The following is a 20,798-nucleotide window of genomic DNA, read 5'->3' as shown; positions in this document are numbered from 1 at the left end:
GACTGTCAAACTGTTACCAGGAAAAGGAAAATAAGAATTACCTCAGTTCTTAGTCACCCAAAAAAGAAGAATTTTTGATGAGAGACAGAAAGCATGATATAAGCAAGATTTGTATTAGTGAAGTAAAAAATAGCAAAAGACAGTACACTCCCGAGAACTGGGGACGGGCAACCCAAGAGAGGAAAAATGGCGCCGCTCCTTTGTTTTTCCTGTTTTTATTTCCTGGTTTCGTGATTGATTGGTGGATTGATTGACAACTCAGGTTCCCTGCGCTCCGGCTCGCCCACCCCCTTTTGAGCAGGTTCACTGGGTCAGGTTATACCAGGCGCCCCACCCATGCGCAGCGGCAGCGCTTTGACTTTAACTGGCCCTCACTTAGAGAAAGTAAAAATTTCTGGCGTCCCTTTTCCTGAATGCAGACACACTGCCATATTCTGGGTTGTTCCTCTCCCCTTCCTCTCCCCCTGCCCAGTGCTCATCACTATCTAAACTACCTAACATTCCCCCCTCTAGTCATAGGACCCCCAAATCTTTGGGACGTAGAGGGCGATGACCGCTCTAGCTACTTCCTGCTGATCTGGGTGATGATGGAGCTTGTTGAGGTCCCAGACTAGCTGGCTGTTACTGGGCAGGTGGTGAGTGAAGGATCGGTATCCATCGAGTGGCTTGTATAAAAGCTGTCTTGGCTGATTGGTTGATTACCTTGTTATATAGCCATTTAAAGTTTGACTCTAGACAAGAAGAAACACATTTTATAAGAAGATTAAAAAGACAGAAATCAAATATATAGAGCTAACCCTAGCCAGGGGATGAAAGGGGCAAACAAGGGTCATACCTACTTAATCGGAAAAAACTGCCTTAAAAATAACTGATTTCTGTGCTTTCTGTTGGTTTGGTTTTAGAAGGCAGACGTTGGAGTGTTAGTCCAGTGAACTAAAGGAGGAGTCAACGAGGGACCCTAATGTCAGAGACATTTTAGATTAGTATTAAAACAGTTTGGTGGGGGCCCCAGAGGAGAAAAGATGAGAGCCAGGAGACATTTAAGAAAGAGGTTTATCTAACAGGGATCTGTAGTCCCCTAGGGTGATGGGACAGTCTCACCGGAGAGTCACTTGAAAAGCAGTCGCAGATCATTAAGAGGTTCAAAGAATATGTGGCTCCCATCAGTGAACCAGATCTCATCAGGGTTTTCCAGGCCTTGGTCGGTGAGATCTGTTCTAGCTCCTAGAGAAATGGACAGGGTCTCATGACATAGGTGAAAGGGAAGAGACTCGTCTGGTGATGGTAACAGTGTAGCAGGATTGAGTGTCCCACAAACGGAGACAGTGACATCTGCATTTTCCAATAATAATGCCTGATATTTAAGAAGCCGAGTGTCTGAGAGCCAGAAATGTCCCTTGCCTTTAAAAAGATCAGAAACTTGGTGGTTAACGTATGCTTGTATAGGGGACCCCAGAGTTAGCTTAAAAGCTTCCTCCAGGAGAGAAGACAGGGCTCCCAACACTCTTAGGCAGGAAGGCCAGCCTCGAGCAGTGGGATCTAGCCCCTTGGAGCAGTATCCCATGGGCTGTTGGGTAGGACCCAGCCATGGGGTGAGGACCCCCAAGGCTCTTCCTCCTCTCTCATGAACATACAACTGGAAGGGTCTTGTGGGATCTGGAAGCCCCAAGGCCAGGGATCTTACTAGGAGGTTTTTTAATTCTTCCATTGCTTCTTGTTGGGAAGGACCCCACCAAGAGATACTGAGTCATCTTTACCCTTTAAATTGTCACATAGTGGTTGGGCTATACACCCATAGTGAGGGATCTAAAGCCTACGGTAACCTGTTAGTCCGAGAAACGTCCTGAGCTATTTTCGAGTAGTGGGATTAGGGAGTTGTAAGGTTCCCTGAATTCATTCAGGGGAAAGGCTACAGGTTCCAGGAGTCAGAACAACTCCTAGATAAGTGACATCTTGTTTGACCATTTTGGCCTTGGACCTGGAAAGTGGATTGCGTGCTGGATGGCCTGTTCTCGAGTAAGGGGGCAGATAAGTAGGTCATCTGCATATTGGAGAATAGTCCCTTTTTCAAGCTGTAAGTCCTGTAAATCTGGGCCAAAGCTTGCCCAAAGAGGTGAGGACTGTCTCTAAACCCCTGTGGTAGTAGTGCTGTCCAGGCAGCTGGCGCTGGTACCCACTGGGTGAGTCCCACTGAAAGACAAATAAACACTGGGACTGGGGACTAAGGGGCATACAGAAGAAAGCCCCTTTAGGTCTAAGGTCGTGTACCCCTGGGCTCCTGGAGGGATGTTCCCCAGTAGCACACAGGGGTTCGGAGCCATTGGGTGAAGAGGTACTGCTGCCTCATTTATGGTTCGTAAATCCCGGACCAGCCTGTAGGTCCCATCTTTTTTAATGGCCAGAAGGATAGGTGTGTTGCAGGGGAAGTTAACAGGAATTAGGACTCCACACTGTAAGAACTTAGAAATTATTGGCTGAAGGCCCTTCCTTGCCTCAGGTTTTAAATGATACTGCTTTCGATTAGGGAGCCAGGTGGGATCTCTGTGGGAGATGACAACGGGAGCAGCCGTCTTTGTCGCCCTGCGACGCCTTGACCCCAGGCAGCAGGATCAGTTTTATTCTCCCAGGCCTCTGGGTGTGGAGGTCTTTCTCCTTCCCCAGAGAGCGAGGAGTTGTAAAGAGGTGAAAGTCTGGGGATTTTCTCCCAGGATAACTCAGGTTCCTAACTTGTAAAGAAGGTCTCGGCCTAAAAGGGGTCTAGGACATTCTGGCACGCATAAGAAAGAATGTGCAAACGAGCGTTCGTCCCATCAACAACAAAGGGGGGCAGTAAAGAATCTTGAGGTCAGTTTACCTGTGACTCCCATAACGGCACAGAAACTGGAGGAGACGGGTCCGGAGAAGGAAGTCAGGACAGAGTAGGTGGCCCCGGTATCCGTAAGAAAAGTTACTGTCCTATCGCCACATCTATGTGTACCCGCGGCTCCAGCCCAGTGATGGAGAGCTCTTGCGTTGGGTATGATAGAAGGGGCTTCCTCAGTCCTGGACGACCATCTGCAGGTCTTGGGCCGGTTTTACCCTGTGAGCCACTTTGGCTCAAAGGACAGAGGGCCATCAATGACCCTGTTGGCTACACCGAGAGCAGGCAGATCTTGGAGGCTTGTCCCTGTAGGGACATTCTTTGACCCAGGGACCAGGTCGGTGGCAGATGCTGCACTTGTCATTGGACTTACTCAGGCCGCTGGGGGCCGGGGACGTTAGGATGGTGGCTGCCCTTGAGGGGCCGCAGTCATCTAGGTAGGCCTGGCCTCCTTCCTTCTTTCCTTCCCTAAGCCTTGGCCTCTTGCTTCTGCTCTCGATGATAAAAAAAAAACCGTGGCAGCAATGGTTAGCATTTCATCAAGAGTTACTCCAGGTTCCTGGATCACCTTTTGGAGTTTTCGCCTAATATCAGGGGCAGATTGAGTGAGAAATTTATCCGTTAAGATGATTTATCCCTCATAAGAGCTGAGGTCTGAGTTAGTGTACTTAGTAAGTGCCTCCTGGAGCTGCTCTGAAAAAGCAGTGGAGTTTTCTCCAGGCTCCTGGCTAACAGCTAACACCTTAGAATAACTGTAATCTTCTTTCAGGCTGCCCAGAGTCCTGCCTTAACAGATTAAAAAGTGGTCTCTTTCCCACTTTTTGTTAAGGTCATTATAGTCCCATCCAGGGTCCCCTGGGGGAACAGCTGTTTCCCCTGTGCGGTACTTGTCGTTAGATAGATGTAGACTGTTTGCATATTTTCTGGCTTCTCTGAGAATCCTTTCCTGTGCTGTGTCAGATAGGGTTGGCCAAGGATAATATTAACATCTTTCCAGGTGAGATCGTATGCCAGAGTGAGGTGTTGAAATGCCTCTATGTATTTGTCTGGGTTATCTGAATAGCTTCCCAGATCAGTCTTAATTTGTCTCAGTTCTACAAGAGAAAATGGCTTATGTATGAATTGAGGACCAAATTCTCCACCTGTTTCTACCAGGGGGCGGGTCTTAGCTATCAAAGGTAATGGAGGCGACAGTTTATTTCCTGAGTATGAAGGAAATGACGGGTATATGGTAGGGAGAGTAGGGTAGGGTGTAGGTTTAGGAGAGTCCCCCTCCCTAGGGGGTGTCAGGGATAGTAGGTTATTAGGTGTAACCGTTGCCTGAGTGGTTAACTTACATCCTTCTAGGAGATCATTGCTGTCCCTCAGCAAGTAAAAGATATGAACATAGGGTATTCAGACCATTTGCCTTGTCTCTTGCAGAAGAGATCAAGCTGGAACAAGATGGCTGAGTTTATGCTCTGTTTATAGGCCATGCTTTCTCGCAGGGAAGTCGATATTGTGGCCAGGCAACATTACAAAGGAATATAAGTGTTTTTCTTTTGAGGGTTTGTAGATTAAAACGGTCCCAGTTGGCCAATATGCAGCCCAAAGAGTTCCAGCCGGGACAGACTCTTTGTTTCCCATCTGAAAAACAAGGGTGGGATACGGAGGGGTTATCAGAGCCTAGAGTCCTAAGGTGAAGAGCCCATGGACTAGGCTGAGTCTCAGCCTCTGTCCCCAGCCAAATGCACCCTAGAGGGTAGCCATGGATTAGCAATGCCTAGCGTCCTAGGGTCCTGATTCGGGGATGGAAGCTGATGTCTCAGCCTCCGCTCCAGAAAGGGGGAAATGGCCACAGTCTTACCGTGTGCTGGGTGTCCCCGCAGTCCAAGGTAATAGCCAGTTTTAACCCCGTGGGTGGTGGGTGACCCAGGAGCAGGAGAGCTGCTCACCTGGAATAGCCGGAGAAAGGGGGAGCAAACACAGAGGAGTGAGTCAGGGTTAGAGGGTCCAGATGGAAGCGCCTGCCCACAGCCGGCCCCAGGAGCTTGTGCTCCGCGGGCGTTGGGGAGGGAGAGGGCAATGAAGGGGGAAAGATTAAGTTTAAGCACGTGATCCGAGTCATGGGCACCAAAATTAGTGTTACCGGGAAAAGGAAAATAAGAATCACCTCGTTCTTAGTCAAGCAAAAAAAATTTTTTTGACAAGAGACAAAAAGCGTGATGTAAGCAAGATTTTTCTTAGTGAAGTAAAAAATAGTAAAACACAGTACACTCCCAAGAACTGGGGACACGCCAACCCAAGAGAGGAAAAATGGCGCCGCTCCTTTGTTTTTCCTGTTTTTATTTCCTGGTTTCGTGATTGATTGGTGGATTGATTGACAACTCAGGTTCCCTGCGCTCCGGCTCGCCCACCCCCTTTTGAGCAGGTTCACTGGGTCAGGTTATGCCAGGTGCCCCGCCCATGCGCAGCTGCAGCGCTTTGACTTTAACTGGCTTCTCTTACTGGCCCTCATTTAGAGAAAGTAAAAATTTCTGGAGTCCCTTTTCCGGAATGCAGGCACACTGCCTTTTTCTGGGTTGTTCCTCTCCCCTTCCTCTCCCCCTGCCCAGTGCTCATTGCTATCTAAACTGCCTAACAAAACCACGGGGCCATTTCCCCTGCTCCCTGCGCTGCAGTCAGCAGTTACATCTGCCCTTCCCGGGTCCGCAGCCACTCATCTTTATGCTAGGGCATTTCACCTGCTTTCTGTTATTTATCGTGGACCCACTATGCAGCTCCCTCCCAACTAGAACGTGGGTGATTTGAGACAGTGATTCTAAAGTGATTCCTCAGGACAACCCTCAGCAATAAGGTGCCATCGGACCCTCCATCTTACAAATGAGAAAACTGAGACATGGTGACGTAAAGTAAGTGGCCTGCAGTCACTCAACTTATGGGTAACAGAGCCAGAAAACTAACCCAGACACTGTGACTCCAAAATCCATCTCAGCCACCTTCTGGCCTCACAAGTTTCTCAGGTGTAAAGGAGGAGTGTTTGTCTGTTAGAGCTTCTCCCCGCACGGTGTTGCCCTGTGTCCTCTGAACACAGCATCGACTCTATTGATGGATCCCGTGCCCTCCGTCTGTAGGGGATGTACAGTATCACACAGTCGATCACTTTGCCCCAAACAAACTTTTTGAAAAGTAGGTTGGATGTTTCTTCCTGAGAAAATTAGGCCTTCTGGATACATGTCGTAAAGAATGTAGAGTTTCAAAGCAGACCACCTGGGTTCAAATCCTGGCTCTGTTGTTGTAGGCCTTTAGCAAAATGTTCAACCTTTCTGCTTTGATTTCTTCATCTGCAAAACAGGCGTGGTAACAACCCCGACTTCAGGGCTGTGAAGATCAAACCACAGAACACACAGCAGTGCTTCATAAATGTTGCCCACTACTTGCTTAACTACCTTTCAAAATATGGAATTTGTGTTCTCCAAAGTAGTCGTGGTTTTAGGGTGTTGGGACTTGGAATCTTTGTGGAAGTAATAATGCATTCGTCAGACAAGCCCCCCGGGTGTTTTGGTGCTGGCGCAGGTTGTGGTGAGTATCCCCTTGGAAATGTCAAGAGATTTGATTTGAGTCTTGCTGTCTCTTCTTTCTAAAATGAAGATTAGGTCACGATCCCTTATAAAATCCTTCATCCCCCTTGCATTTGGTGTTTGTGCAGCCACTGTGGTATTCCAGGTCTCTGCTCTGACCCTGCTTCTCTCTCCACTCTTTCCCTGAATTCTTTGTCTAGTTTCCGCAGTGTTCCTTGTTCTTTCACACTCATGGGGTTTCTCTGCATTTGTATGAATCCTTTGCCTAATCTGCTCTCCCCCTCATTTCCAGCACCCCTCTCTCCCTCCCCGCCCCTTCCCCTCTCAAGGCTCAGGTCCAATCTCCCCTGTGCCAGGATGAGTTAGGCGCCCTTTGTATGCACTGCCAGGGCCCTCTGCACCTCCTCATTCTTCCTGCAGCTCCCATCGTGAACTCTAAGTGTTGATGTGGGGCTTCACCTTCCCCTACGTGACTGTGAGCTCCTGGAAAGGAGAAAAGATAACAGGCTTCTTTATAAAGTACCTGGAGCATCTTATCAGAGGCGTTTGCTGTCATGCCCGAGCCCATGCAGACGTGGCTCCTTGAATCGGAACTACATCTTACTCATCTTGATACACCCAGCTGTCCATAGGTGGCGTCCAGCAAATGCTTGTCAGAGGGGATGATTACTGGAAATCTGCCACAGGATGGCCAACTTACCCTAGGATTGTAAGTAATCATAGTATTACCGCCACAGATCCCAGAGAGAAGTTCAAAGATGAGTGCTGTATGTCAACAAGTATGTGGGCATATGATTCAATTCAGTGTCACTGGTTGCCATGGTACAATGAGGTGCACAATGTCTATTTAACTTGTTTCCTTAACTAGAAAACAGTTATACAAAATCGTACAATTTATAAAACCAGTTAACCTGATTGACTGGAGCATCCTGCTAAGAAAGGGAAGGTTGCAGATGTGAGGTTTCTGAATTCCTTAGTGTTATTCTGCCTAATGGATATAAACTATTCCCCAAAGGGTGGGAAGTAGAAGTAGAGTCACTTGAGAAACCTGACAAACTAGGTTTTCAGTGGGGACAGTTCTGCCCTCTAGTGGTCATTGTGGAATTGGTGGGGGCATCTGTGGCATCAGAATGTTTGGGAGTGGGGGCAGGTGTGCTACGGACCTTCTTTGGATGGGACTTGGTTACAACAGAGATCCTACAGTGCATGGGTCAGTCCACCCACCAAAGACCTGACGTCCATGGGCAGGACCTTGGAATGTCCTGCCATTTCTTTCTGTGGAGAAACCTAATCCCGAATTTACCAATAGAGCGTTTTCCACACTGCCTTAATATATGCTGAATTTTCCAGATATATAACTACTGTGCAAATCAAAAGAAGATCCAACTTTGCTTGGTTTGAAGAGAAATCACATAACAGCCGCTCTGGTGTGTGAGATGCCAGTCTAGCAAACATGCGTGGGCCTGGATTGGCAGCCATCACATCTTGGTGATTCTTGGGTCGTGAGGTTCTCATTTGCGTCCTGCCGAAGCTGTTACGTTGTGAAATAAATTCCTCTCCTTTTCTTTCTCCTTTCCATTTACCATTAGGATATTGTATTGAATATTTTTAATTATATGTGTAGTGAGTGATTTTATCCATGAATTTCATTTTAGGACAGTTAAAGGGATTGACAAAATCTTTGTTCTAGGGAGAGCTCACTGGGTCCAGTAGCGGTGACAATCACTGCCTTAGAGAAAGGGACAGTGCCTCTCGCCTTACTCTCCCGTGGATCTTGTGAACAGAGGCAACAAAACCTCAAAGCAGGTGTTCCCTTGCTGTTTGAATCTGGCTGTACATCCAGCTCCAGTATCGACTAGCTGTGGGACCTTGGGCAAGTTAACTTCATTCCACTATGCCTCGGTTTCCAAATTTATAAACAGGAATTATAACACCTCCCCATGGCGGTTGTTTGCGGATGAAATGAGTTACTGCGTGTAAATATTTAGACTAGAGTTTGGGTAGTAAGAGCCCAGTAAAGATTAACTTTTAAAAGATCAAAGGAGGGGATGGTATAGCTCAGTGATGGAGTGCTGCCCTTAGTATTAGCATGCATAAGGTCCTGGGTTCAATCCCCAGTCCCTCTGTTGATAAAGAAATAAACAAACAAGCAAACCTAATTATCTCCCCCCCAAAATTTTTAAAAAACACACTTCAAAGGAGCAGTACATAACAAGCATGAATAAAGCCAGCCTAATGACATAGGAGTGAATTGCAGAGCTTCTCACAAGTGTTTATCCTTTTGTGTTCAGCCCTTCCTCCCTCCCTCTTTCCTTCCCTTCTCTTTCCCTCCTTCCCTCCCTCCCTTCCTTCATTTCTTAATTATTTGGCTAATTGGGGATACCTGGAAGTCAGGCCAATGTTAGTTACAAGAGAAAGCAGGAGACTCGAAGCCAGAGCTCCTCTGCCATCCGACTGGGCAAAAGCACAGTATCTCTGAACTCATTTCCTTAACTAGAAAACAGAGTCAAGGCCAAATGACTTCTCTGAGGTCAGAACTCCACCTCTGTGTACCTGTATTTGACACGAGTTACTGAGGACGACATAGGAGAGTATGAATTCATATAAATGCTCCTGGGTTTCCTGACAACACCCTCAGGGGCCAGGAGGTTAACAGAGCTGAGGAAGAGAAGCCAGGTTGACTGGGGGGGGGGGGGGATGTTGAGAACCGGCAAACAAGTGTCCTGCCTGAAAAGGACTTCCTGCCCCCTGGCAGAACAGGACCCATGGTGCCATCACCCTCCCAGTGGCAGGAGAAATCCGATTCTTAAGAGAAATGTCCCAAATTTAAATCTGTGCAAATAACACATCTGAGGGCTGCAGCCCACAGGCTGATAGCTCTATAAAAATTCACTTCCTCAGCTGATTTCATGAGCCCCAGTGTAGAAAATAACTTTTTAATGTGATTCAAAATCAGTGTGGGATCTTTTTTTTAATTTCAAAATATGAAATGTTAAGTAAAGACATTTCCTTTTACTGAGTAGCAAAGGGTATCATTAAGGAGATAAAATGAAGCACTTTGATCTAAAATTTCAAAGAGATTTCACGAAAACATAAAGTATTTTATTTATTCTAACCCAGCAGGAAATATGTGCCCAAATATTTAGTCATCAGACATGGCATTCAGTGGCATTCAAGCTACATAATATTAGATGATTATAGCCAAAGCTGGACTTTGAATTCCACAGTTATTATTAACATAAAAAATTACAGTGTGACTACTAAATAATTAGTACCGTCAATGTGGTAAATACATTAAATTACAATTCTTTACATTTGTACATAACTCATTTTACAAGTAAATGTTTTAAGACCTGACTGTCCAACTTTCATTTAAACACTAAATGTTGCTGAACAAAAAAGTCGGCAATAAATATTCCCTTGGGTGGGTGGGAGAAATGCTTTTACATAAGATCTCTGTTATAATGAATATCTGGGTAAATATTTTGTGTTAAACTCCTCATGTGGTTATTTAAATCTTGTATTCTGAAAAGGCTTTTATATCTTAAACAAAATTTAGTTATTAATTTAAAAAGTAATTGTTCTCATGATGCTAATATTATTCATGGTTAGGTTGCTTTCCAAATCATAAATTGGTTGTTCACTGTCCCCACAGTTTACTTAGTAGTTAATTTTTTTAGTGAACCTTCAATCATTACAATCAGGCATTTTTCTTTGCTTATTTATGTATGTATTTGTATTATCGCTCACTAAACAACTTATAATGAAAAAACACGTAGACCTTTTCTAAGCAGTATAGCTGAGTTGTCCAATAAAACATCTTCAGCCAATTTGTAACTTTAAAGTCGACTGCTGCATATTCTGAATAAAAGTTGCATAAATTGAAATGTAATAATCATCTTGTTTTCAAAGCCAGAAAGCAATTATCTAACACAGTCATTCTGTGACTGAACACAGGAATCTTAAGACAAGAAGTGCTATGTTTTCCTTGTTCTTTCCTCCAGGATGTTGCTGGGTTCAAGGGAAATTTCCTCAGAAATCCTGGTGGCAATGGCAGCAGTGCCCCACTGGTCTGTCATTGTACCAGGTGGCAGATCTGTAGCGGTGGCCTGTCAACTGGAACTGAAGTCTGGACAGCTCTTCCCAGTCAGCGGGGGCTCCTGCTGGAGCGGGTAAGCGAAGTACTGGGGCGACACCAGGAAACCCGATGGCTGGGTCAGGTGGATGGGGTGGCCTGTGGTGTAAGGCGGGGGCGGTGAGGGCACCAGGCAGCCTGGCTCCGCCCTAGCAAAGGAGAACCTTCGGATGGAGCCTCCTGTGGAGCTGGAGCTGGTGGCCGTGCTGGACTGCCTGGAAGGTGCCCTGAGGCTCGTGGAGGTCAAGATCATGGGCAGGGTCTCTGTCTGATAGCTGCGGAGCGAGAAGCGGATTGGCTGCTGTGAGGGCTCCTTGGGTCTCAAGCAGGTGCAGCAATAAATAGCCACCAAAGAGCCCAGGATGATGAAGGCAATGAAGATGGAGCCGACAATCAGGAAGGGGACGTAGACCGGCTCTAAAAGGCAAAAACAGACATGCACAGATGCTTGGACAAGAGTCTCCCAAAGTCCGGAGTGCTTAAGGGAGGAAGGTGGAAGGTTGGTATTAACACGCTTGTCAGCCCAGCTTCTCAGAGCTTGTTACTGGTAACCTCTGAAGTGCAAACTGTGATGATGGAATATTCTTTTTTTTTTTTTAACTTTCTTTTAAATTGTAATGATTTATGATGTTTCAGATGTACAGCAAAGTGGTTCAGTTATACATATATATCTATTCTGTTTCAGCTTCTTTTCCATTATAGGTTATTACAAGATATTGAATATAGTTCCCCTGTGCTGTACAGCAGGTCTTGTTTATCTGTTTTATATATAGTATTGTGTTTCTTCGAATCCCAAACTCCAAATTTATCCCTCCCCCTCATTCCCCTTTGTAAGTTTGTTTTCTATGTCTGTGAGTCCATTTCTATTTTGTAAATAAGTTCACTTGTGTCCTTTTTTAGACTCCACATATAAGTGATATTGATGGAATATTCTTGCTCCTAGCAGGGAGGGAGCAAACTGATACTGTAGACTCTGTTAGCAATTAGCCATCATGTTGCACATCTGCAAGTCAGAAGGAACAGAATCTACCCTCCTGTTCCTGCACTGGCGGGAGGGAAAGGATGAGTTTGGGGGTTACTGTAACACTGGCTTTCAATGCGGGTTTTAGTAGTTTTATCACGAGGTGGGCCACTTAGGGCTCTGACGCTGGAAATCCATCTCCTCTCCAAGAATCTCCAATCTAAGCAACAAAACCAGGCCTGCTAAATGAGACCCCCAGGAATTTACAAGACTACAGAAAGAACAGTATTAAGAACTCTGTAGTGTGTCCCAATTAACTGTGTCTCCTACTGCATCACAAAGTGCCTCTCATCTCTGGATGCCTCTTTTTAGAAACGATTTGGGACGCCACTCCAGCTGCCACACCTCAGCCTCTGGTTCCCACCAACTCTGAAAGGTCAGGCTGAACCTCAGACCACGACGCAGCTATTGGTGTTGGCGGCCCAGACTTTCTGTGAGAGCATCCCTCAGAGTAAACCTCAGTTTCCTTCTCTCTCTTCAGAGCAGACATAAAATCTCCCACTCCAAAGCCCCACCTGGGCAACCCTTCAGGTGTGTCTCCTGTCAAATAGAGCCACCACTGGATGCAACCTCCAGCTTAGAGGTAGAAGGGAGAAACCTGCACTTACTAAGGCCCTACCAAGTGCCTGGCTCTTCCGTATTTATTGTGGGGTCCATGGAGACCTGGGGAGGTGGGATAGCATGATGGTATTAGCTGGATGATAACTCTCCATTTTCCAGATGTGGAAACATATTGGAGGGTTGTTAACTTTCCCAAAGACACACAGGCAGTGAGTGACAGGTAACTACCCACGCCAAGATCTGTGGGCTCCTATGGGTAAGCTCTTCAGCAGACCACCCATTCGGCCACGTTTAGTAGTCCCTGTGGAAAGCAAGTCCAAAGTGCCTACTTAGCCAGCACCTTACTAAGCCTTCATGCATTCATTTAATCCACAGCTTAACCCCTCTGACAGCAATATGCCCATGTTAGAGTCAAGAAGAGGCCCGGAGCAATTAAGTAACTGGCCCAGGGCTACAAGCTGGCCAGCAAGAGCGGCACAGTCCCTGAGACTGGGCAGATCCCAGCCTGGGTGACCGCCGAGACTGCCCCCTCTTCCACTGGGCTGGGCAGCAGAGCAGAGCAAGGAGGCCTGGAAGGAGTCCCCGCAGTCGGCTGGGTACTTAACACTCACTCCGCAGAGGGCACCGGGTTCCCCCGGGGTGAGTGGAGTCAAGCCACAAGGCAGAGTCTGTATTTTCCTGACAGGCCAGGCGGCCCTCCTTCCCACTGAGCATCTTTTCTCCAGATACCCTACCCTAATCCTCTAGATTGGTACTTTCCCTCCAAAGTTGAATTCCTTGGAGGTCTAAGGAAGGGCAGGCTCCCCTTTCCTCTGGGTTGTCAGTCTCAGGGGGTCCGGGGCTCCAGGACCATTAATTATCTCTTCAGCCTCTTTATTTCCCGGGGACCGTCTTGGCCGGCTTTAGACCTCCTCTCCGGAGTTCTGGGGTGTCGCGACTCTTAGCTCCGCCCGCTCCTCCGGTTTCCCGGCCGTAAAACTGTCGCCTCGAGCTCTAAAGGGTTTCCCTGATGTTCCGATTCAGGTGGAAAGCATTTTTTCTTTTTTTAAGGTGTAAAGTTTCTCTGCTGGGGTCATGATTTATTCCGCTCTGAAGTGAGCGGAAATTTGACCCGTGTTTTCCGACGTGAGAATAGGGGGCGGGGAAGCCCCTGCGACCCTGGCTTCTAAATCTCCACCTTGAGGACCTGGGCATTTCTGAAAAGCGTGACAATAGGGGGTGGGCCGGAGAGGGTAATTCGATGCAGAGAAAAATGAAAGGAAGTCGGGAGAATGGGGCAGTGGTTTAGAAACGCTACCAAAAGGCCACCAGAAAAAGAAGAAAAGTGGCAGAAATTTTTTACCCCCGCGGGGCTACAGATGACCGCGCCCCCAAAAGTTGCGCTCCCTGTGCCATCGGCACTTCTCAAAACCTCCCGAGCTCCCAGGGCGCTCAATGGGACGCCCTCACTGCTCCTGAACACCCAAGCCTGTAGCTGCCCCTACAGCCCTTCTCTGCAGGGTTCCGAACGCCCCTGGCTCCGGCTGTCTTCCCCGGGGTCACGCGGTGCACGCCCCGCCGTCCTCGCTGACCCTTGCAAACTTTCCCTTGGGCAGACCCGCGGAGACTGTGTGTGGCGGGAATCGGGACTGCAAAGGAATAGGGCCCCTGACCTGAAACGCGACCACCCACTCTTCCCTTGATCCTCCCACCCCCAGCCTCCCCTTTGCGCAGAACCGGGAAGGCCCGCACGCCTGTCCGTGCGCACATGGGCCCGCACACACCACAGCCCCGGCGACCCGGCAGGGTCCGCCCCGCGAAGGCCCGCACTCACGCGCCGTGATGCCCGGGTGCTCCAGCTCGCCGCGGTCGTTGGTGCAGCCGCCCTGCTCCAGTCTGGCGTCGGCTGCGGCGCAGCAGTAGCGCAGCGCGCAGGAGCCGCAGCAGATGGTGGCGTCCAGCGTGTCGAAGTCCTCCGGGCACTGGAAGCCCTCGTGATAGTTTCCCTGCACGTCCACCCAGCCGTGGCAGTACTCTCCGGATTGCTGCGCGCCCGCCGGGCCCCCGCGCAGCCAGCCCAGGAGGAGGCAGAGCGCAAGCAGCGCCCCCATCGCCGCGGGCGCGCTGGGCGGCCCAGAGTGGGACGCGGCTGGCGATCGAAGGGCTGAGCCGGGGCTCCGGGCGCCCCGCGGTTCCGCCTCCCCCGGAGCGCGGCCTGGGCGGCTGCTCTGGCGACCAAGGCCACTCCCGCGAGGGTCAGCGGTGGCCAGGGAGGCGGCAGGGGCTGCGCGGCGGGCTCCACCGGCCGTGGGTCGGCATGGTGCGCGGGGGCGAGTCGGCGAGGGCCAGCGGGAGGCGCTGGCAGAGGCTGCGGCCGGGGCTGCTGCTGCCGCCCTTTGCCTGGCTCATAACGCTCCTGACAAGAGGGGCGCGCCCAGACCTCGGCCACCTCCCGCCCCACCCCTCACGGGAGCCATCGCGACGGAAGCTGGCAACTCCTGGGCCGCGCAGCTCGCTGGTGGAGCCCGAAGGCAGGAGAAAGTGAGATGCCCACGTGCGGGTCCCCGGTACAGGCGGCCCCTCAGCCCCCGCCCCTATCTGTCACGGGAGCAGGAGTCAGCCTGGCCGCGGCCAAGTACAAACGGCCTCCCGGTTGCTGACAGCTCTGCTTCCACGGCGTCCTTTAAAAAGAAAGAGGGAGGGGGAGACAGCGAGGGTTAATAGAGAGTCCGCCTCCCGGGTCGCGCGCCGGAGCTAATCACAGTGAGCGCCGCTGGGCTGCGCGGCGGGGCTGCGTGTCCTGTGCGCCTTCTGGTTCGCGCGCCCTCCTCCGCCCTTCCCGGGCCACCCCGCACACCTCAGCTTTCGCACAGCCCAGCAAACTCCGCAGAGAGACGGCAAGGGCCGGCGGGTCTCTCCGTCTATCCACGCCCGTTGGCGCGCGGGTGGAGACCAGGGTTTTGCTTCTTAGGGATGTAATAAAAAACGAGCGCGGTGAATGAGGTTTGTCGAATCATCTGTCGCCTGTTTCACCGATCCGGCTAGACTCGTTCTTGGGACCCCATTTCCTAAGGGTTCAGGACGGAAAACATGATATTTAAGGCCCGCCAACTTTACACCGAGTTTGCCACCTAAGTTTCCACTTCTTCTAGAAGGAACAGCACATTCTTACAAATGCACACACACCCGCACTCTTTCCCCGGTCACCGCAACCTGCGCGCCGCAGGGTGAAGAATCGCGTGTCACCTCTGCCTGCCGAGGGCAGCTCGCAAAACCTCAAAGAGCACGCCTCCTCCGTTTGCGCCCGCAAAGGAAATAAAAGAACAAAATTAATGATAACAGAGCAGATCTGAACTTGGGTTAGGGCAAAGAAACACATTTATTTAAATGATGTGTCCCCTGTGTGCTATTTTCAGGGGCATTGCTCCTTTAGCGGCGTAAGTGCCTTACGAAACTGGCGCTCTGTGAAACCTGGGCTAAACTCTAGGTTTCTTTTTACAGCATCCTGAACTTCCTCTCACCGTTTATTGGTATGTGCAAATATGTTCCGCGTATCTCAACCCATTTGTCAGATACACTGAATGCCCGTGTCACTGATTTAGATGTTGGCAAGTCGAGTGAAACAGAAGACAAAGTTTGCTGCGCACCAGCCGGAAAAAATGTGCGGTCAAAAGCATTCACCACGCCACGCCCGCGGCTCCCTGAGGGTCCGAGTCGATTCACAGAAGTTTTTTTTTTAAAAAACTCTGAATGAAACGGTTTCTGTTTTAAAATGTAACTTAAAGTATATTCCAAGTGAAGAATCACTTCTGACTTCTGGGTTTAAATACTGGGATGAGTATTTAGTTATGATAATGCAAAAATATGCCCCCAAATGTTGTTATATGTTAAGTAGGACTGTGCAAGTATTTAACTTCATTGCTTTCTTAAATATTTCTTTGGACAATAATATGCTATTAAGTAAAATCAAATGAAGTTTAGGCTTTTATCCACAAACAAACGAGAGAGTTTTTCTTGACTTAAAGGACTTACATTACGCACATGGGAAATTATTTTTGCAGAAATTCTTATGTACTGTGTTTTTACGAAAGAAAGGAAAGAAAGAAAGGAAAGAAAGAAAGGAAAGAAAGAAAGGAAAGAAAGAAAGAAAGAAAGAAAGAAAGAAAGAAAGAAAGAAAGAAAGAAAGAAAGAAAGAAAGAAAGAAAGAAAGAAAGAAAGAAAGAAAGAAAGAAAGAAAAGTCCAGACTTAAAGAGTTTTTTTTTAAGGGGTGTTGTTTGGATTATATAAATCCTGAGCAATTAAGGGGGAAAGTCACGTAGAACCACAGCAACAGTGAGATATAATGATCATAGTAAGATGATAAAACTCCAAAGACATGTTTGCTGCTAATAACTTTCCCAGAACCACACCTCTTAATATTTTTTTGTTAAATTTAGAGGAAATCCATGACATCACAACTGCATAAAGTTCTGCAGGAGCAACAGCAACCTCTGCCAGTCCCCCAAGGGTCAAGTTTCTCTCATTATCCAGCTGTTCTTTGATAGCATTAATATTTTAGGGAGTGATTTGTTGGCACTTACCTCCCATTAATTACATTCTCCATGCCACAGTGGGGTTCTTTTCCTTGGGACACTAGCTATAATTAATTCCCTCATTCAAAGCCCCTGTCCATTTGACTTACTTAGAAGGCATTTTACTGAAATTTAGTTGAATATTTACTAATGGAAAATAACCGAACCTCCAGACTACTTGGTACTCCTTAGCTCTGATGTGTGTGGACATTAAAGCAATGGTACACCATGCTTTCCTATCTAGATCCTGATCCAAAGCGCCTTTAAACCATTACAACAATCAGCTCAGGGGGGTTTCCGTAGGGAGAAAATGTGTTTGGTTTCTTGTCATAGAAGATCTCTATAAATTTTGCACTGACAATTTTTTACTGCTAAAGTTATGCTCCCAGAATGCTCTTTGCAAACAGAAAGAGAATATATTCTTTTTAAATTTATAAACATCCAAAGTTGCTGTTATTCTATTACTACTTTAATAGTAAAGGAAGATTTAAAAGTTCTCATAGACCCCCCTCAAAGACTCTAGAGAGAGGACGTGGAGACGGAAAATAAAATCTGCACCACCTGGGGTATTATGTAGAGGTTTTAGAAATTCTATATTTTTCCTTATCTCTAACACAAATTCCATATTTTGGTGAAGAACACAATCATAAGAGATCATTTCCTCAGCTTACGTTCCCTTGTGGCCCTCCCTGCCTTTGGGAAATGCTATAGGAAATGAGTTAAATGATATGATGTCTGGGATTTGCTTTAATAAACGCCAGAGAAAGATGGGGGAGGGGAGAAAGGGAGAGAAAGACGGAGGAGGAGATAGAATAGAGGAGAGGAGAGAGAGGTAGGAGGGACGATGGAAGGAAGGACTAAAGGAAGGAAGGGAGGGGAGAAATAAAAGGTAGAAGAGAAATAGAGATGTGAAGATGGAACAGAGAAGCTGAAACCCAATTGAGAATATGTTGATCATTGTAACTGGGTGAAGGACACTTTCAAAATCAAAATGCAATTCTTTCTATTTTTAATGTATGAATTAAAATTACATATTTAAATTTTTTTATTTTTAATAGAAAGGAATCGTTAGCAGCATGAAACTGACCCCAGACCATATTTTGCAACCTAGTCTCGTTCACATCTCTTTGTTTTATGTTCTTTGGAGCAGAGTGAAAGATTTGAGAAAGGCAAATGCAGAGAAGTAAAGGAAAACAAGGCAAAATGAATACATCAGAAAGGGCTGGGACCTAAAATGTACTAAGGAAAGAAGAAGAAAAGGCCAAAGGAATGCAGAAGTGAAAAAATAAATCAATAAAAAAGGACAATTCACTTTGGCTATGGGAATCCCCTCCAGCTCATGTGCTCTGGATCCAGAAATTAAATAGAAAACCAAAAGTTTCTCAACCCTCCCTCAGGTTTCTTCCTGGAAAGATGTATTATCACTCACTAACCTTCCTTGAATTACTTTCTGCTCATGACTTGGTGGACTTCTTCTCTTCCTTGGATCACTCACTACAAATCTCTTAATCCCGGACCCTGTTAATCTGAGTTACTGGAAAGGCACATTTTCTCAAATTTGCTTTGGTGCATAGTTGCCCGTAGAGAATAGCCAGGTGCCCAGAAGTGTACTCCCAGACCCCGGCAGCCCTGCCCCGAGCTGTGCCCCTCCCCTTGTCCTGTTCTTTAGCCTTGGACTCTTGGTTTGTAAAGAGGCGATTAGACATAGGGCCCTTAGAGCAGTGTTTCTCAAACCATAACGTGCATACGAATCACCTGGGGTGTTAAGATGCACACTTAGGTTCCCAGGGTCTGTGGAGGGGCCTGGGATTCTGCATTAACCACAAGCTCCCAGGTGATGTAGAAACTGCTGGTCTGAGGACCATCTTTGCATCCCTCTGGGCCTCCGCGGCCTTTGCCCACACTCACAGGGGAATGAATGAATAGAGCCAATGGGCTGTGCCCACCCAAAGCCCATTTCCTCCCTTTCTTTACAAGTCTCTGGGCCTTGGGACCCCAGCAATCCCTGCTCAGATAGACCCAAGCTGGTTTCTAGGAGTTGAAAAAACTTCTTCCAGGTCATAAGTGGTTCTGGGGAGACATGGTTATAAACTTGTAAACGCAGGTGAGGGTGTCCACACATGAACATGAGAGGCCCCTGCAGTGCAAGATGGAGTCAGGAATGGGCAGATTCAGGTCAGTGTCCTCCACTGGTACCCTGGCTCGCACATGGTAGAGTGGGCCCATTGCCCAGCACATCCTAGGGTCTCAGTAAATAAATAGTCATAGAGAGAATAAGTGAATGATGAATAAATGATGAGATGAATGTTTTCCATCCGTAATTCCAAGCATCTACCACACCTCATGGTAATACAGGGTAGGGTAAGATAGGGCATCTATCTTCCCCATCAGTTTGACCTTTTTCATTATTGCATCGTGGGACCTCACAGAGCACCTGGTACATAGTGAGTGCTTGGTAAATGCTGAGTAAATAACTGACTTCATAGATGACTGGCTGAGGATTTGTGACAATTGAGCGACATTATTTCGCTACCATACAGAGCTGCAGCAAGTAAGTATCTGGGAGCTGAACCAGTGGAGAGCAGGGTGAATTTCCAGGACACGGGGTATTTGTAGAGTCAACTCCTGGTGATCTAATTGGAACTGTCCAGAGTGTCAGCACTGCGAGAACAAGGCAGTCACCAGCCAATTCCCCATGGAGACAGTGGTGACACTTGTCCAGGAGAGCAGAGCTAGGACGCAGAGAAAACCAGCCAGCACAACAGAAAGAGTATTCCAGGTCTGAATCAGACAAGTCTGGGTTTGAGTGTGCCTCTTTCTGATCACGTGAACTTGAGCAAGGTCATTTCCGCTAACTGAACCTCAGCTTCCCTGTCTCTAAAATAAGGGCAGTGGGAACAATCCTTCCCTACCTTGAAGGATTGTTATAAGGATTCAAAATAAAACATGTAACAAGTCTGGCTCAGAGTTGGGGCTTCAGAAACAGTAGGTATTACCTACCACCAGCTGGTTTGAATCTATATTTAAATAATCATGGCAAGTTTCCTGCTAACCAATATAGGCCCATGCCCTGATTAATTTGCATGGATTATTTACAATTCTCCATCATTCATTCCCTTATTCATTCAATGTGCCTATTCATAACCACTGGCAATTGAATATTGATTATTCTTTTCTAGAGCTGTTCTCTGGAGACATGCCCCAAAGCTAGGAGCAGAGGGGGATAAGGGTGGGTGTCAGATGATCACAGTGTAGGGACAAGCCCTGCCATACAGACCTTATTTCAGCTGGATTTCTACAAGGTGTAGCCCCAAGCACAGGTGGGCATTTAATAAGTATCCGATTAGTCTGCGATTCCATATTATGTCAGTAGACATGTAATTTATTAACCTGGGTTCCTGGCATCCTTCCAGTGCCTGTATAATAGAATGATATTTTTCATGCAGAAATATAAATTAAATTAATTGGTATCCGTATTTAATTGAAACTTCCTTGACAGTAGATGGATTCCTACCCCCGCCCCCAACGCCACCCCTTTCTCAGCAAGGGGCATTTCCTTCTGAGTGCTTGCAGACTGAAGAGAGGCCAGCCCCAATTCCTGGGGCTCCCGGAGGAGCTGGCTTTCAGCAGGGTTTAGAGCGGCACAGAAAGTGAACTGACCCTGGAAAAATGGTAAGTCGCTGCTCAAGGGCCATGTGTTCTTTTGGTGGGGGAGAGGTTTACAGAGGAGAAAGAAAACACAGAGGGTTCTTGTCTTATTTCTGTCTTCTTACTCCCCTTCTCACCCTTACCAGCCACACAGAATGTTTTGAAAATTTTTAAGTCACCCTTCTAGTTTGTAAATCATATGGATTTCTTTTGAAAGCTGCTATACAATTGCTGTCAAAGGCATCTTTTAAGTTTTTTCTTTTTTCAAATAGCCTGTATTTTGTTAGCGCTGTTGGTAACATAAGGGGCCAATGAGGTAAAGGTCCTCATTTCTACACCTGTGGGTCAACTAAGTTTCTTCTGTCTCAGGAATACAGAATGCACACTTGAACTTGGCTTGCAAACACCTGCTGTGTGTTGTCTGAGGGCATCAGCCAGAGAACATGGATGTGACAGAAGCA

At 47.4% G+C, this 20,798-nt stretch overlaps 1 protein-coding gene and 1 long non-coding RNA gene across 2 annotated transcripts; one reads left to right on the top strand and one right to left on the bottom strand.

Annotated features, from left to right (window-relative positions):
* Nucleotides 1-9,507: 9,507 nt before the first annotated feature.
* On the bottom strand, nucleotides 9,508-14,962 carry SHISA3 (shisa family member 3). Its single transcript, XM_032496795.1, has 2 exons — nucleotides 13,951-14,962; nucleotides 9,508-10,972 (listed from the first exon to the last, which is right to left on the bottom strand). The coding sequence occupies exons 1-2, from the start codon at nucleotides 14,225-14,227 to the stop codon at nucleotides 10,533-10,535; spliced, it is 717 nt and encodes a 238-aa protein (XP_032352686.1). The 5' UTR covers nucleotides 14,228-14,962; the 3' UTR covers nucleotides 9,508-10,532.
* On the top strand, nucleotides 10,938-20,717 carry LOC116668684. Its single transcript, XR_004325918.1, has 3 exons — nucleotides 10,938-11,054; nucleotides 20,189-20,361; nucleotides 20,707-20,717. It is a non-coding gene; the product is annotated as an uncharacterized LOC116668684 (long non-coding RNA).
* The last annotated feature ends 81 nt before the right edge of the window (nucleotides 20,718-20,798 follow it).

Source organism: Camelus ferus, chromosome 2, assembly GCF_009834535.1.
Source record: "Camelus ferus isolate YT-003-E chromosome 2, BCGSAC_Cfer_1.0, whole genome shotgun sequence".
Taxonomy (NCBI): Eukaryota; Metazoa; Chordata; class Mammalia; order Artiodactyla; family Camelidae; genus Camelus; species Camelus ferus.
The sequence above is the reverse complement of the archived record's forward strand: the minus strand, read 5'-3'. Positions and strand labels throughout refer to the sequence as shown.

What these genes read in the sequence shown, in the direction of transcription:
- SHISA3 (XM_032496795.1), bottom strand. Translation starts at nt 14,227, where the DNA reads ATGGGGGCGCTGCTTGCGCTCTGCCTCCTCCTGGGCTGGCTGCGCGGG. An exon ending in GCACCCGGGCATCACGGCGC is followed by an intron (nt 10,973 to 13,950) that starts GTGAGTGCGGGC and finishes TTTGCCTTTTAG; the next exon opens with AGCCGGTCTACGTCCCCTTC.